This window comes from Athene noctua, chromosome 13 (assembly GCF_965140245.1).
Source record: "Athene noctua chromosome 13, bAthNoc1.hap1.1, whole genome shotgun sequence".
Lineage (NCBI taxonomy): Eukaryota > Metazoa > Chordata > Aves > Strigiformes > Strigidae > Athene > Athene noctua.
In genome coordinates this window covers 4,873,828-4,891,075 of record NC_134049.1, presented here as the reverse complement: position 1 = coordinate 4,891,075, position 17,248 = coordinate 4,873,828, and the positions used below count along the sequence as shown (strand labels likewise).

Below are 17,248 nucleotides of genomic sequence, written 5' to 3'. Positions count from 1 at the left end.
GCTATGGCTGTGAAAGCTTTATACTAATAGCATTTAAACACACACTTTCCTTCTATTCAAACACAAATTCCATTGATCCCTTTTTACACTGAAACAGTGCTTACTTTGTACCATGAATTCTTCCTCATGTTCAGCCTTCCCATCCACATATCTGATAACAACATCTGTGTACAAGTATGTGCTACAAATGGACGAAGTCTTGATGACACTGCTAGCTTCAGACAAGTTGAGTTGCTCCAGTTTTTAAGCTCATAGGTTAGTAATTTCATTGCCATAGTTTCATCTTGTCGGAAGGACTGTTCTAAGAGTTCAACTGCCAACTGACCAAACTCGCTAGAAAGAAGAAAAATCAACAAAACAAAATTTAGTATCTATAGAAATGACCTTGAGCTTACATTGAATTTTCTCGTACAATCAAATTCCCAGTAGCACAATTTGAAGGGACTACTGCCTGTCCATTCTGTACAGATATACTGTAATTCGTAACTGCAACACGTGAATCCTTGACGAATAAAAACACATACAAGCTCCAAACAGCTGTTAAAACATGCAAGGAAATTACATGTTAGGGAAATGGCACATTCAGTGTCATCATAACTATAAATTATGACTTTTACAGCTCTCAGAGAGCAGTATCCAATATAAAACTTCTACTAAAGTGCCGCTTAATCCTTTTTGCAAATCCTTTTCTCTTCAAGGGTGCTAAGAGAACAGTTTGGGGTTTGTTCATATACAGCCCACTACTTTTATAGTAAATTTCAAGAAGAGATCTTTAATGATAAAAATGTAATTTACTTGGAATACTGTTTCAGCTCTTCTGAAGTGTCATCAACAAGGTCACTTTGTTTTGCTTCATATGCCATTGACCGGTAGACTTTACAAGCAACTAAGGCTTTTGCCATGGACTCCTCCCCATGCTGCCAGAAGAAAAGGGCCATCTTCTGCCTCTTCATTAGCACCGCCCAAAGTAACAGCTCGTTGAGAGGGTAAGCAAAACGTCTCGTTTCAGGATCATCTATGTCTACTATTTCATCTTTGGTTCTTTTCTTTTTTCCCTCTTCTGCACCAGTGTCAATCTTTTAAAAAAAAAAATCAGAAAGTTACATTTAAATCTCTAAACTTGGTCATTACGTAACTTGAAATAAAATTCTGAGTGATCCAATATCAAATTATGTATAATTATAAAAAGAAAAAAACCACATTTCTGAAGACTTGAAAAGCAGCTGGAACTTTTTTTTTTCCAAAAACTTCGGTTGAGTCCAATTCATTTCAATAACAGGGAGACCGAATTATTTTGATTTATAGATCAAAAGAAAAGCATTTAACTAATATACCTATGTACAAATGAGGAAACTCATGGAGACTGCTTAGAGTAACACATGGCCAAATCTTGCTCTGTCTACAAGGCCGTGCAAGTGTCCACCCCGTTGCTAGAACTGCGCCAAAAATAAGCTTTCTGCTCCCTAACATATCAAAGTTTATCCAGAAGACTACTACACAGAAAGATAAACACTCTTTACAGAATGCTGTAAGCATGCTAGACAGTTTATAAAACAAGCACAGAAGCCAGACTGAAATTCCAGCTTTACCAAAGTCAGTAAAACTGCTGCTACTCACACTTCAGTGGCACTTGGATTTCAACCAGGTTCTCTGCTCTTAACTACTTAAAATAAACCCCACCGCGTTCCCCTCACGCCCCCCTACCTTTGGTTTGTATGGCTGCGCTGTTTTGATGAAGTGATTATGGCGCATTTTTTCTTTTTTATCTGCACGGTTACCAAAAGTCTCATGGCTTTTACACATCTGAGGAGTAGTATTCGAAGGATTGCGCCCAGACCGCTGTAACAAAAATAAAGGGAAGGGGCTTGGTTTGGTTTCTTTAACTCTTTACTTACTCAGCATTATAAAATCATCTGTTTATAGCTAGATACTTAGTTGAGCAACTGAACAGTTCCTTTGCTACTGAAACAGTGATGAACTTGTGTAACAGCAACAACCAGAATTTTCACAAGATATTTAACAAGTTTTTTGTTTGTTTTGGGTTTTTTTAAGAAGGCACAAATTAGGCAGTTACACTTGTTTTACAAGAAGCTAAAATATCTGCACCTCAAGCCCTGGTAAATCTGCATATTTAGTGCCCATTCTTCCCCTGTGAGTAGGAAAAGACAGAATTACAGAGAAGGAATTCAGATGTGCTAGAATAAGGAGATGGAGAACAAAATCTTTTGTTTGCCCTCAAACCCAGAAGAGCTAACAGCTACCCTCACAGGCCTTACTATTGCCTTTAAAAGAACCAGTCCATTGGCAAGAACAACAAAACAATATTGATCCAATTTTTCTCCAAAATAAGCAGGTTTTTTTAATTGAGAACATATGAATCAGCATGTCCTGTTATCCAGCTGCAACATACCCGATTATTCCCGCTGAGACTATTGTATATAGCTCTAAAGCGTTTTCTTGTATAGGTGCATCTATAGGTTCCTCCCATCAGATATTCAATAACAAGCCCCACATCAATCAGGTTGATTTTATATCCCGGAGGAAGATTTCCCTAGGAATATAAAAAGTATTTTTAGTTTTTCAGATTATAATCTTAAACTTGCTTAGAGTTTTTCTACATGTTACATCACAGCTCTAAATTAAAAAACAATTAAATCTTTCATGATTAAAAAACCCAACTTGTACATGGCTCAATATTTATCAGTTTTGAAAAATATAAAGTTATAGGTTCTTTTCTGTATGATCTCCCCTAGCAGGGTAAATGTTCATTCTGTTGGGGGTGGCGAGGGATGGGGGACACTGTTTTGTCTGTTTTAACAGACAGAATTACTCCTGGCTGGGAATATCAGCTTCAGTCCCCCCAAGAAGGAAAACAATCACAAGTAAAATGAAAAAGACAACACTCATCGGGTTTAACATCTTTCTGGTGGAAGGCACTAAGCATAGAACAGCAAGTATTGGAAACAACAGAACGTCTGCAGAATTAGGTTATTATTTACAATAAAACCTAATTAATAAACCTAAGATTAAATTTACAAACATAAGAAATCATCAAAAAACTAACATTGTTAATTTGGCAGATTTCTACATTTACAACATACCTGTTTGACATCCCGAACAAGATGAAAGAGTGTTGGGTTAGTTGGGCCTTGTTTCTTTAGAAAAAAGAAGGGGGGAGAAATTTGGAATGAGAAATTAGATTGCAATGACAACATGAGAAGATTACAGCAGAAGCAAAGTATTTTTGCATGTTTGCTCAAAACCAAATAATTCCAGAGTTTTTGAACAAACAGCCATCAAATAAATGCAAATATTTCAAACTACCATATTAGCTACAGACTATTTTCTTTTCTGGAACATAAATAATACACTCATAGTTTGTCCAAAAAGGAAAAGGAAAAAAAAAAATAATGCAAACAGCAGCATTATGGGGCTTTTATATTATTAAAATATAATATTAGAGAGACAAGTTTTAACAAATAAACATTTTAATTTACAGGAATACACAAAGACTGATATTCATGTTTACAGTATTGCAGGATGCATAATAAAAGCTCCCTTACTTTTTGAATTTTTAGTCTAAACATTTCCTCTTTTTACCAAAGTGTGTTTTTCTTCCTTCTCTGATTTCCTACAAGTGCACGCACTGTTACACTTTTAGATATATGGTTACCCTAGCTCCCATACAGAACTCAATCAAAAGCACATCAAGTGTGTAAATGCAACATAACAAAAGATTAAAGAAAATAAACCAACAACAACAACAAAAAAAAAACAAAACAAAACATAAAACCTGATCACGTGGACTCCTTTACAGAGCTGCATTAGTTAAAGAATTCCTTTTTTCCCTCTTTTTTTTTTTTGGTCAAAAGCAGATTAATGAGAAGGTTAACGTGAGCCTAAGTCATATTTTTGTACTATTCGCATTAGATACCTTTTGGTGGAAGGTTTTTTGTCTTGTTCTATTAGATAGTGTTAATCAAAATTACTGTAAAACTATTAAATCAACACCTACAGCAACATTTTTCTAAGCAATATTTTATAACTATGAAGGGTTCACAAAATAAACTTATTTTTACAACTATTATGAAAATATTAACTGCTACAGACAGAATTCATCTTGTGAAGCCCTAACAGTACTATCTGTAGACCTCCTATTTTGTGCACAAGCTTCACCTATCTGACTTTCTCTTGTTCTCTTTCCCACTGTAGTTTACACATTTCATATGTTCCACAACAAGGCTGCAATTCTCCCTTTAGTATCTATCCCCAACATCAGACACAGATGAACATCCCGCTAACAAAATATTTCTGGAGAGGCAGAAAGCAGCTGTGACACTACAAAGCAGCCAGACAGCATGCACTTCTCAACTCTAACCTCTGCAAGGCAGCCTTCCCTATCAACACCTTCAGACTGGTGCACATGGCCCAGTATACAACATGCTGAGCAACCAAAAAGCTGTTCTAAAAGTAGCTTAAAAAGCAATCATTCACTTACTGTGTTATAAAGTTCTTCCAGCCTTGGAATTGTAAGAAATTTGTGCATGCTTACGCCGTTTTCAATCAGAAGTTTCACAAATGCAACTCTATCCATCACAAGGGCATCTAACATAACCTGTTCCAGAGAGCCGACCTACAACAAATAAATAACAAGGTAGAGCCCAGAGAAAACCAGTAAAGCAGGACATCACAAAAGTAAGTGTATTTAGATCATGTATCAACCTCATTCATTTACAGGACTGGGGAAACCTTATACATCTACAGATACAAAGATGTCATCCTTGGTTCAGAACAGCCCCCTGACCTTCATGCAATTACGAGAGAATATTCTGATGACACAATCAGCAAGTCTTTTCCATAGGTATTTCCTACTGACACAGTACATAGGACTAAGTAGACATTTGGTATAACATAGTTAAGCTGTTCTCAGAGATCGATACTAGATAAAACACAAAGACTTAAAACATTTAAAGCACAACTTGCTTCAAAGACAAATGCCCAGAACCATCACTGCTATCAACAACGTATGTACTGTTGACTGCACGCTCACGTAAGATTGTGTTTTATTTTCAGACTAACATGGGAAAAAGGCAAGATCCCCAATGTAGTTTTCAAACTGATTTGCAGAGTACAAGAAATAGACATTTTGTCCTCCCCCTCAAAAAACACTGCAGTGCTGCCAACAGTGCATTTTACTAGATGCTTCTTAAGAACTTCCTATGACCATACAACTGTAAGGAAGAAAGAGCATCTGACTAACATGAATTCAACTTCCACCTTTTACAATGTCTTTTCTCCCCTAGTTATTCAGAACACTTAGCACATTTCTAAAATTTTTGGACTATTTTCAACTACACAATAACAAAACAGCTATAAGACTATGCAGTAGCAAAAATTACTGTCCTCAAAATAAAATGTGTCAGTATTCTACAGTCTCTCTTTACAAAAGTCAAAAGATTCATTCTTTACAGTAAGTTGAGTTTCTCTTTTTTAGAAGATATCATTCCACTTAATCCAGACCATTACATACCAGCCATTGTTGTCCATAAACAAAAACATGATTTTTGGCTATGTCAACTCTATCCCATGCAAGCGTAAGAACAAGCTGGTCAAATGCAGATGCATTCGTGCCTTAAGAAACAAAAACAATTAAAAAAAAATAATTAAAAAATAAGATAATAAACATTCCTACTTCCTAAAAGGGCCAAATCAAGCAATCCACCACAAAGTTATACATTATATTTTGTCCTTTTGTGACACGTTATGGTGTTATATAATGAGAAAACATGGATAATTATTTGCTTAAAGTACTAAAGACTAAAGACTATAGTATTTTATGAATAAACCATCATATAAACACCAAACAACAGTAGTTGGGGGTTTCAAATGCTCTTAAAATTCGAAGTCTCACCTTTTAACAACGCTGTAAGTATTGCAACATCAATGTCCTGATGCTCGTCTGACCCAACGTGAAAAACCGTAATCTGTCCAAAAGGGTAAAAGGGGGAAAACATATTTTGAGGGTTTTTTTTCAGGCAAGGGTGATTAGCTCCAGACTTTTATGTCAGGAATTGTAATACATTAAAAAATCATCTCGATGCAATTTAAGCCTATGCTCAATTTAAACTTACCTTCCGTGTGCACTTGTTTTGTTTTCCTAACTGGGTGCCATACAAGATAATTATGAGAAAAAGCACAGCAGAAACCCTTCACACTCTTCAAACAATTTAAATTTCTTTTCCCCACTATGATTACAATTCTCTATTGTCTATAAACACCCCCCAGTTTTCTGCTTAGCCCTCTTGCTGGCCAACATGTTTAGCCAAATATGACCACTTTAAACCTCAGGACAGCGCAGTGTGATCTCCAATTGAGACACCAGGACCTGAACTCAGGCTATATATAAAGTGCTTTTGCTTTAAGCATGCAGTGATAGTAGACCTTTGTTAGCGCAGTCATAGTTAAAAGATCAAAAAAAGTAAAAAAAATGTCTCGAGGTTTTCAAAAATCAAAGCAAGGAAGGACAGCAATGTAAATACAAAATACATACACACTATAAACAAATCAGAATCCTGTCATCTGAAAACAAATATCCTTGGAAACACTAACAAATCAGATTACCAGAAATAATCAAAGAATTAAGTCTCTCTTGGCCATGAGATAAAGTGTACATGAAAACTGTATTTGACCATCTTCTTTAACTGGAAGATGCACTATGTCCAGGAAAGATTTCTGAATGACTCTTGATCATATACAACGCATTCACAAATGCATGCACCTTGCATAAATATTTTTTAATGGCAAGATTTACTTACAAGTTCTTTTTTTTTCATGCATTCCAGCAGCGTCTGAAACAAATGAGCTGCTTCACTTTGACCAAAGTTAAATGTCTTTTTGATGGTTGAAATGATTTCAGGCTCAGCACCCTCGGGAACATTCCTGAGATCGAAACAAACAAACAGGAAAGCACATTGTTATACATGAACAGTAACAACAACAACGCATTTAATTAGTTTCAACATGTCCATTCAAAGTCCTGCTATCTATATTATGCTTATTAGCGTTTCAGTGGCAAAATCTTGGGTAACCTTTAGAATGAAGTTAGGTTGCTTAATCTACAACTTTTCTACTACTGCCTCATAAAAGTAACCCAGCTCCTCTCCCTTTCCTTCCCACAGCCAATTCTGAGAAACACAACTAAAAGATTTTGACACAAAATACTTAAGTACTCACTTCTCTGAATAAGACCTGCTTCTGATATTACTATGGACAACGCTGTTTGGTTTACTGCTACATTAGATCCCTGACTCCTGGTTCTGAGGCACTCCCTGCAACAAGAACCCAGTATGTTTAAGGATTTATGTAAGTCTGGCAACTAATTAGAAATCACAAAGTATGGTGGAGCCCAAGCACATCCTTTCTACTATTTGAAACTACACTTAAAACAGAAACACTGAACAGAAATGTGTAAAAAGTTCAGATTTAAGACTGCTCAGAAGAAACAATATAGAAACTCATTCTGATCCTTGGCTGGGATAGAGTTAATTTTCTTCATAGTACCTAGTACTGGGCTATGTTTTGGAGTGGTGCTGAAAACAGCATTGATAATGCACAGAAGTTTTCATTATTGCCAAACAGTGCCTACACAGAGCCAAGGCCTTTGCTGCTGCTACCCCCTCCCCACCAGCGAGGAGGCTGGGGGTGCACGAGGAGCTGGGAGGGGACACAGCTGCCCCCAGGGATGTTCCAGCACATGGAGCTGGGGGAAGAAGGAGGAAGGGGGGAACATTCAGAGTGATGGCGTTTGTCTTCCCAAGTAACCGTTACGCATGGTGGAGCCCTGTTTTCCTGGAGGTGACTGAACACCTGCCTGCAGATGGGACGTGGTGAATGAATTCCTTATTTTGCTTTGTTTGCATGCAGGGCCTTTGCTTTACCTATTAAATTGTCTTCATCTCTACCCACAAGTTTTCTCACTTCTACCTTTCCGATTCTCTTCCCCATCCCCCTGGCAGGGAGTGAACAAGCAGCTGTGGGGTGCTTAGTTGCTGGGTGGGATTAAACCACAGCAGATCCCTTTTCAGAGAAGTTACTACTGTGCGGCCGCTAACTACATTAAAGTATTTCCTTTCAACGTAGGCAAGTGATACTTTCAAGCAGTTTGGTAACATACTACTGTCTATGTTATTCTCTCATCTCTGGTCATCTCTGGAAGGTCTGATCAGTTCTGACTTGTGTAGAGGAAAACTCTGTCGTGCACACTTAAAAACAGTCACACTAATCACTTAAGTTACTTTGGCTTAGTTAAAATTTGAAGTTGAAGCAGACAGAGCATTTAAACTGGGAGACGGGTCCTCTAGTTACAACAGTGTAACAAAATTACTGCATATAACTGAAGTTACACGTAAGATGTTTCCCCAGTTTAGCACACAGGTGTGTGCACTTTTACTATGCTTTTTGTAAGTACTGCTAAAGCAAGCATATGCTACAGAAATTAGTGCAACTGGTACAAGGCACGTGGGAGGGACCTAAAACTGAAAAGTTTTGGTCTTTAACCAAGAGCTATTATTGCAGCAAACCTGGAAAGCTGCATCACAGGCGAGATTACACTCTTTGTTTTTAGCCTTTGTCTTTCCACAGGAAAGTCTCTTGTACAAATTCATTAAGGAATGGTCTCCAAACCCATCTATGTACGACTGATAGTTTAGCTAGCAGTGCTAGGACTTACCCTCCCTCCTCTGTTTGCTTGTGAACATACGCCAGTATATCTGCAGCTCTACCAGTTCCTTCACATACAACCACTGGCACAGGAGGACTTTCTTGAAGGAAGTCTAAAACTGTGAGTATGACGTTGGGGCCACCTTCGAATACGAGTGCCACCACAGGCACACCTTGGCCAATTCCTATAAAGTTGCAAATAAATAATAAAAACCAGACACAACATTGTAAGTGTATAGGGAATGCTAAGATTGATTTTACATATTTAATAAATCAAGTACGTCCCTTCTATCGAATAAAAATTTAAATGCTGCCTGCCAGATGTTTTGACCATTGCTAACGCACAGTTTCAAGCACTGTTTCTATTTGGGCTGGGGTAAAGGACTGCAAAGAAGCTGACAGTGGAATACAGTCTACAAAACAGAAGAGATTTTTCTCAGAAATATTCACAAACTAATGCAGAAAAATGAACATTTTTTCTTTAGGGAACTCCCCTTCTACCTTCCCCCCCAAACAGTTTCCAAAGATGACAACACATACACAATTTGAACATAGTTACATGGAAACCCTCTCCTGCTGACATGAGCATTGCAAAAACATTCCTAGAAGAGAAAAAGCACACACATGTTGCTCCATAATTGCAAAAACACCAAAAGAAGTCATGGCTTCTTTGCACAAACACAGATGACGTTTTACAAACTAAATTGCCCTATTGTGAAACTACAAGTGATCAGTGTCAAAACCATTAATGAATCAGACCAGTAATAACTAAAGTGACATACGTAAGCTTTATCAGAGTAAAACTGACAACTTTATTCAAAAGAACCCTCCTCCCTAGTCCCAGAGAAATCCTAAATCTACCAGCAATATCTAAATATTGTCCGAAGCAGCAGCTGAAATTTGCAAAATCATCGTTCAGACTTGAAACATAAACAGAGGATTGATAATTTTTCTACTTCCTCATTCAGCTGTTTGAACCTTTTTCATTAAAGCATAGTAACACTGAACCCTCAGGCATCAGAATGACTTACTTGCATGGATCCGTTGCAAATTAATAGTTTTTTCCAGTTCTCTCCTCAATTTAACTTCTGCTCCATACTTTCCAACTGTTCCATCATCCACCAGAATGAAATGGGAATGGAGGTTATTTAGGACGTTTAGTTTACTTAATGGGTTTAACAAGGTTTGATACGGAGCAACCACCTAAGTATAAGCACACAACAATGTCTTTTACTTGTAAAGATTCACGTTTGTTTCTGTGAAACTTTTTGTCTAGACACAAGAACTGGTGGTTCAACAAGAAGCACTGACACATACAAGCATGCTGTGGGTCAGGATACAGCAACAGCTGTAACTCTTTGTGCAGGAAAGCAGACAGCTATGCCACAAAAGGATTCTGCTCTGAAGGGTAACAGAGAAAAGATCCTTTGAAAAGGTTTCTTTGGGGAAAACTTGTGACTGCTTTGGCAAACAGTAGCATTGAAGACTCCACATCAAAATTTTTCAACTTATCATCCTTTGTAAATGTGAATTCTCTGTAATACTTTATGGAGTTTTTGTTATTCGATTCAGTAATATCAGTAGGAAAGAAAAAAGGATTAAGTACTTGAGAACAAGCTCCTCCTCTAGTGCCTTTTCATTTTGCAACTTGTTTACACTAACGATCTTGCATAAGTCACAGATGTCAATGTATCGTTATAGTAAAGCAAGCATTCCAATGATGCAAAGCAAGTGAAAAAACACGCTTGAGCAGATTTGTCAAAGAATAAGTCAGGTAAATCACTATTTCAATTATGTAATTTATCCTTACATCTCTTCCAACAAGGTCATTTCTGTTTTCAATCACTCCCCACGGAGCAATCCCAATAGTGCAAATCTTTCGAGATGATCTGGAAGCATGTTCTCTTAGAGCATCACCAACATGTTTTGCAACACCTGTTGTGCACAAAAATATTTCAATGTATTGAATGCTGCATCTTATTAATAAATACAACTGTGTTATTAGTTAAACTGGGCCTTTAAGGGTCCCCAACTTTGTGCTGTTTATCTTTACAAGACAAAACACCAGCCCACTTTGAACTACACATGTTCAAAATGTATTTTTTAATTTCACTTGACCAAACAAATTTACTTTGCTTTAAGATGAGGCTATACATCCATCAAATCTTTCAGCTCTTACAAACTGTAATCCAGTTAACTGTGCACATTCATTGACACTTCTTTACCTGTGTTCACTCCTCCAGTTATAATCCAGGCTCCTGTTGTTACTGCTGCTTTAATAAGACCTTTGCCAAGCAACTGTTTGATGCGTGGGTGAAGTTCAAATTTCTGCATGCCCCCATGTACAGATATAACAAGCTTCGGCAACTCCATCTGCCATTCTTTAAGCATAAGTTGCAGGATAGCTTCAGGCTTAGTGTCATATGACAATCGCACATACTGCAGGCACAAGGAGAGAGTTAAAAGGTTCTTAAATCATCAGAGAATCAATGTGTAAAAGGAAGAACCAGCAAATATTTCAGGATATATTACCCTATTCCTGGTTATGAAAAATGTAATTCACTTTCTCCAAACACAGCAGATGCAATAAATGAACAAGTTTACTTTATGTCCTCCAGAATTAGGGACAAGGCAGTTTTTTGAAAGCAACTTTTGGAAAGGGAATGACTATAGCAAGATGATGTTATTCCATCCTACTGGCACAGTGACCTAGAAAAATGAGTCTTTATGAAAGCAGTGGATGATTTCTAAACTAGATGAAAATCAGAAATATTTATAAAAGTTCTGCCATCTACTGGGGAGAGGCTTCCACGTCCTCTGTGAAAAGTTTTACAGAAAGATGGTTGCTTGCTTTTCCTTCCCTATTCCTGGTAAGAAGGAAAGCAACCTTCTTTATTAGAAAACGTCAAAACTAGCTGTGTTTAACAGCGTAAGATTAAGTAAATGGTTGATCAGTTAAAAATACTGATGATGCATCTTTAATACAAGTTATTCAATAGAGGCAGGAACATTATGCAGAAATTAAGCCCTACTTGAGTCAAGTTCTAATCAAAACACCATCACTATTCCAATAAACTGACTATAGCAACTCTGCAGAAGTAAGCACAGAAATGAGTACAGGCAGCTTGCTATTTCTGTACTCCTAGGGTTTGCAAAGCAAAAGGATTTGCAGGAATTTCAAGCTATGCTAAGCATACAAAGGAGCACATACACTGCTATTACAAACATGAAAGAATTCTGCTAAAAGCCCTCCTTGGAGATGATCTGACCTAGAGCACTGGACTCTCCTTCAGGGCTCTGCCAGCTGCCTGAAGAACACAGCTCCCTCACCCAAGCACTTCAGTTTGGCCATCGGAGCCACACCATCAGAACCCCTTGCAGCTTGTAACTGCATGAGCATTAAATCACTTCTACCACAACTAGAAATCTTTTACAAAACGGTTGTGTAGAGTATGTCAGAATTTCCGGTTTTCTAGATTCTCCTCCATTACACATGCACTTGTGAATACAGAGTTGGCTTCCAAAATTTTAATTTATTGCTATGCTTGTTTTTAACTAAGTCCCTCTCCCCAAAAAATTAGTTATTCTGATCAGTACAATTAAGCTTTTATAATTTTGAACAAATCTACTAAAGAAGCATATTCCACATCTGTCAAGAACTTTAAATTCTTTTTCAAGGTTTGACAACTATAATAGAGGGTTAAGTAAGATAGCAGATGTTACTTAACAGGCCCTATAAAAATTTAACAGTAGTGAGTAAGCAAGCAGCACAGATGCTATATTTTCACAAAATCTGAGACAGTGACACTGAATTCTTAATGCAATGTTTTGGTGACGTGATTTAAGAATTCTTGTCACCATTTGCAATTTGAGGGTAAGCCTGTACATGAATCCAACTAATTCTGATAGAACTGAGCAACTTTCGTTACAAAAAAAAAATTTTTTTAAATGGAGATTAATTAGAAAGAATTCAGATCACAATTAAAAAAAACACTAGTATAGAATAGTAGAGGGCACTGGTTTGTCACAATATGGGCAACATTGTTTTAAATTTCAAAAGTTAAACCTCTATCAACATGTTTAGAGTAAGAAAAGAAAAAAGAAAACACCATACATGCCTTAGCCCTGTAAGAATGAGAGCCACCTTGAAAGTTGATGACACCGTAAGCATCAGTAGAGGTCTGTTCTGTATGTTTTTCCACTGACCATTCTTCTATTTCCTGATTATAGTTTTCACCCAGCTTCACATCGGAGTATTTCATAGCAAGACTTGCAGTAAAACAAGCATGTTGTCTGACCAAGCGGCCACAACAGCACCTGCACCCAACCATAGAATTCAGAATACTTGAGTCAATACTATTATTAGAAAACAAGAGGGAAGAATTTCTTTTATCTATAACAAAGATACACCCGATTTAGAAAGCAGATTCTAAATGTTACATAAACCTCTTTTCCAGAGCAAGCCTTGTTGTTGTAAATATTTATAGCAAGAATTAGTTACAATACATAATTATTATGCAAAATATCGAAGCTCATTGAGATAGCAAGTTGGAGGCCAGAAGAAACTGATTCTCTGAAGCCAATCTGTGATCTACATATTGCAGTTCTTTATTAATTAGCTGTATTTGTATTATACCTAACCTTTCACCAACTTGTCATTTGCAACATTGATCAAAACTTTAAAATCCTACGACGAAAGGGCTGATTTAATGGGAAAGAAAATCATAAACATTGTAATTAGAAAGAACTCTCACCTGACAAGCTGCTGACAAATCTGACATCCTGGAAGGCATCTATAAGAAATATTTAAAGATATGAGCAAACTTCAGCTTCAGTTTTAAGGTGGGGGGAGACACAACAGACCACACCACTTCATGTGCTTACAGAAAGGTTACTGAACAAAAGAGAAGGCCGGCAAGTGGAAAACACGCTGCTCAAGTTTGCCTGTTTTTGAACATGTTAACTTGTCTGTGCTATTTTACATGACTGTAGTATACTTGGCAAATAAAAATGCATAGAGAGGCAAAAGCTTCAGTCCTGAGACTTCAGGTGAGTTTTCAGGCTTTGAACGATCAATATCTGTAGCCCAGGAATATTTCAGATTGGATTATCTGCAGTACTTAAACTGAAACATTTTGTTAGATGCTGAGAAGTTACTTACAGACCAGTGTTTTCTTGGATTCATTCTAACTATTCTGCATCTGTTCTACAAATTCATCCTTCTACTACACATCCAGGTTGAACTGCCTGTGTGGGAAGGTTTTGATCATTTCTGAGTTGCATGTACAGAAAAACATATATTTGAAAAAACCTTATACAGTAGTGTCTTCACGTAAAGTTTATTATATAATTTCTACCCTCTTCCACCTTAAACATTTTCCATGTTTTCTTGCTAACAGCTTTCTTAACATTTAAAATTGGCATAGAGATAAATTTATACAACTGTTTTCCATCATTTTCATAAGCAGCTGTGAACTAATTATGTTTTAAGAGCTAGTATGCAAAAGCCTACAAATACTGGTGTTATACAGCAGTCTTACACTGTTTTCAGACCTAGAGCATAAACCATTGTTTAATTTTGTACTCTACAGAAGTTACACTGTTATTTATCATCTGTGTTTTTAATACTGAACTACAGCTTTAGATCTTAACAGTTATTAAATTATAATTATCCATACTAAAATATACAAATCAACAAAACATACCAAATACTCCCATCTATATTTGATTAATTTATGCATAATTCACAAACAACAGTAAGCAATTCTTAGAAACTTAGGGACAAAATCTGATGAGAAAGTGGTAAAGTCCATTTTTTGCTACAAATGGGTTAAAATAAAAGTGCAATTGTTAAAGACCATTTTGTTCTTTGTGAAGTGTCCTGGAAATTTTAACAGCTTCCTAATTGCTTTGTTTGCATTTGCAAATTTTCCATGTGCTACAATCATGGCTATAAATTCTAAAAGCTTCTCATGTCACATGGTTTCAAGGAATGTGGTGAATTATTTACAATAACTGAAAAATTCTAAAGCATTTATTTTGTTCTCTTTCTGCCTAAAAACAATATTCTTAAAAGAAAAATAAGATTCTGCCTAACTTTTTAAACAGAAAAGACTGAAATAGAAGCTTTCTGAAGTTCAGAAGAAAAGGTTTCTCAGTTGCTCTCAAATATATGAGGCTAAAAAAAAATAATCTGAAATTCATAATGACAATAGTAAACATTTTTAGGAAACAAGACTGCCTTAAAATACAATTTTGAAACTATTTTCAATTTGACTTTATTTGATCTGTGACACAGATGTCATGACTGAGCATATCGAATCCAACCATTGCAGGAACTCTTAAATTATACCTAACATTTAATGAAGGGAAACTACCAATTAGATATGTTAGAGGTATCACTAACTTGCTTGATTTCACATCTCTAATTTAGCATAAGGTAAAAGCAGCCCGTGAGATATGCAAAATATTCTTCCTTAGTCTCAGCCTTCCCTCTAGAAATGTATTTCTCTATTTTTCAGCCTCATTTTTTTCCTTACAGAACTTAAGAATGAAAAATTACTAGATACCACTTAAAACCTTTTGATAGCCGAGCTGCTCTTATTTTATCTATCCTCCCTGGAAGCAAGTATTTCTTCAGCCTTTGTTTTGTTATTTTTTTCCCCCACCACAATTCTTGTTTTTCTTTATTCTTCATCCCTTTTTCCTGTACTGTCAAGTTTCTTTTTACACTTCACCCTACACTCACTGCTGTTCTTTAAATTCCAGTAGAAGATATCTTTATGAGACTTTCTGACTTCAGAACTATGCCACCAGAAAAAAAAAATTTACAACCCCCCCGCCAGTGTAGACACACCATAGACATCGCTAGGAGGACGGGTAAGAAGCAGCAAAGAGAACAGGGGAACATATACTAAGGATTTCTGCAACGCCAAAGTACTTTCAGAAAAACAAAAATCCAAGCTAGACACAGTGACAAATGCTCAGTCACTAAAGAGTGAACTAAAGATAGTATTGATAAATTAGTTAGTCCAAAAATCTATTATACACTCTCTTTACAGTACTGACTTTTTTAAATTTTAAAGAGCAGCAATGAGTTACTGCATCATTTCTCATTTACCTGTGGGGGTCTTTTGAACTTGGTATAATATACACACACTCCCTCTTCGTGAAAGTATTTTCTATCCAGGATTTCTGGGACTGAAAAATAAAAAGTGTAACAGTATTACAAAATACAAATCATATAAACTTTGCAATGGAAAATGTTTTGTAAGGAAACAAGAATTAGAATATGAAGGGGTTCTTTTTACTTAAAGACGAAGGCAGGTAGCATCTAACAAAAAAGTTAAATTGTCATTTAATGTTTTGCTGTCTCTCAAAAACTACCAAAACCATGTATGACTCTGTAAAAGCATCTCTCACTGCCTAAAAGTTGACATAACCAGAATCATGTAACTTGTTTTATACACGAAACCCTTAAAATCCAAAGAAATATTTTTTCAAAGCTAACATTTAATAGCAAAAATTTGCAATATGCAAATAAAGATGTACCAAAACAACCCGACAATTTCAAAATATACTGTTTACCTACCTTGCTAAGAAAAAAAAATTTTTTTTAAATTAACTTCACTACACTGAGAACAGTAATTTCATCTACCTCCCTCTTTAATAAAGTAAAATTTTCATCTTGAAATTGTGGGTAAGGAAGTTTTCTAACAATATTGGCAAATCTAGTAGTAATAAATAGATCATAACCTTTGTTCTTCATCAAGAAACTTTTCATTTCAATAAACAAATTTAATTAGCATCTCTAAACTGTGTTTTAAGCTTAAACTTGAAAGATGTTCCGAAACATGAAATTAAGGATGTTTACTTCCTCAAATGCTTACCTATTCTAATAGCTGGACATAATTTCACTTCAGTTGCTTTAAACAACCATGTAACATTATCTTACATGATAATCTCAGCATTACATGCTAAACAATATGCATAATGCCCAATGTCTACATCATGTTCCAGCAATACAGTGGGAAAGGAACTCAGACATGACTTTTATAGTAATTAAAAACAAGAAGAAAACTTGGGATGCCAAATTTGAACCTTATGCAATACTGCTTTAAATCCTTATTAAGATTACACTACAATTTCTTCATTGGCAACAGCATGCCCTGTTCTACATTTACATTTCACTTTTAGAAAAATTTCAGAAATTTCATACCTGTTCTGTTTTACAACGAGGGGAAAAAAAAAGACCAATGTGTATTATTCACAGGTATCTAAATAGAGGTCTGTGGAAGCTATGAAGAAATTTCAGAATTTTTTTTCAGAACATTCAGTAAAGAAGATGGTTTTTCAGTCACCGTAAACTCAAGATCAGTTTAAGATAATACAGAGAAATTATTACAAGTAAGAGTTGTAACTAGCAGCTAGTTTTAATACAGTCCCCTGGATTAAAACAATTAATTAAAAATTAAAACTACTGCTCCTCAACTGACCACTCTCTTTCAAAACATTTCCCAGACTCTGCAGA

General features: G+C 36.1%; 1 protein-coding gene across 1 annotated transcript in view; it reads right to left on the bottom strand.

Annotated features, from left to right (window-relative positions):
- Positions 1–17,248, bottom strand: part of TRPM7 (transient receptor potential cation channel subfamily M member 7) — a 61,798-nt gene that overhangs the window by 21,124 nt on the left and 23,426 nt on the right. Inside the window, exons 2-17 of the mRNA XM_074917651.1 lie at positions 15,839–15,918; positions 13,473–13,511; positions 12,837–13,035; positions 10,944–11,157; positions 10,529–10,653; positions 9,750–9,921; positions 8,729–8,903; positions 6,816–6,939; positions 5,912–5,984; positions 5,531–5,631; positions 4,499–4,633; positions 3,102–3,155; positions 2,411–2,551; positions 1,705–1,839; positions 796–1,076; positions 105–333 (exon numbers count right to left, since the gene is read on the bottom strand). Coding sequence (XP_074773752.1) covers positions 105–333; positions 796–1,076; positions 1,705–1,839; positions 2,411–2,551; positions 3,102–3,155; positions 4,499–4,633; positions 5,531–5,631; positions 5,912–5,984; positions 6,816–6,939; positions 8,729–8,903; positions 9,750–9,921; positions 10,529–10,653; positions 10,944–11,157; positions 12,837–13,035; positions 13,473–13,511; positions 15,839–15,918 — 2,277 coding nt within the window. The remainder of the gene's footprint in view (positions 1–104; positions 334–795; positions 1,077–1,704; positions 1,840–2,410; positions 2,552–3,101; positions 3,156–4,498; positions 4,634–5,530; positions 5,632–5,911; positions 5,985–6,815; positions 6,940–8,728; positions 8,904–9,749; positions 9,922–10,528; positions 10,654–10,943; positions 11,158–12,836; positions 13,036–13,472; positions 13,512–15,838; positions 15,919–17,248) is intronic.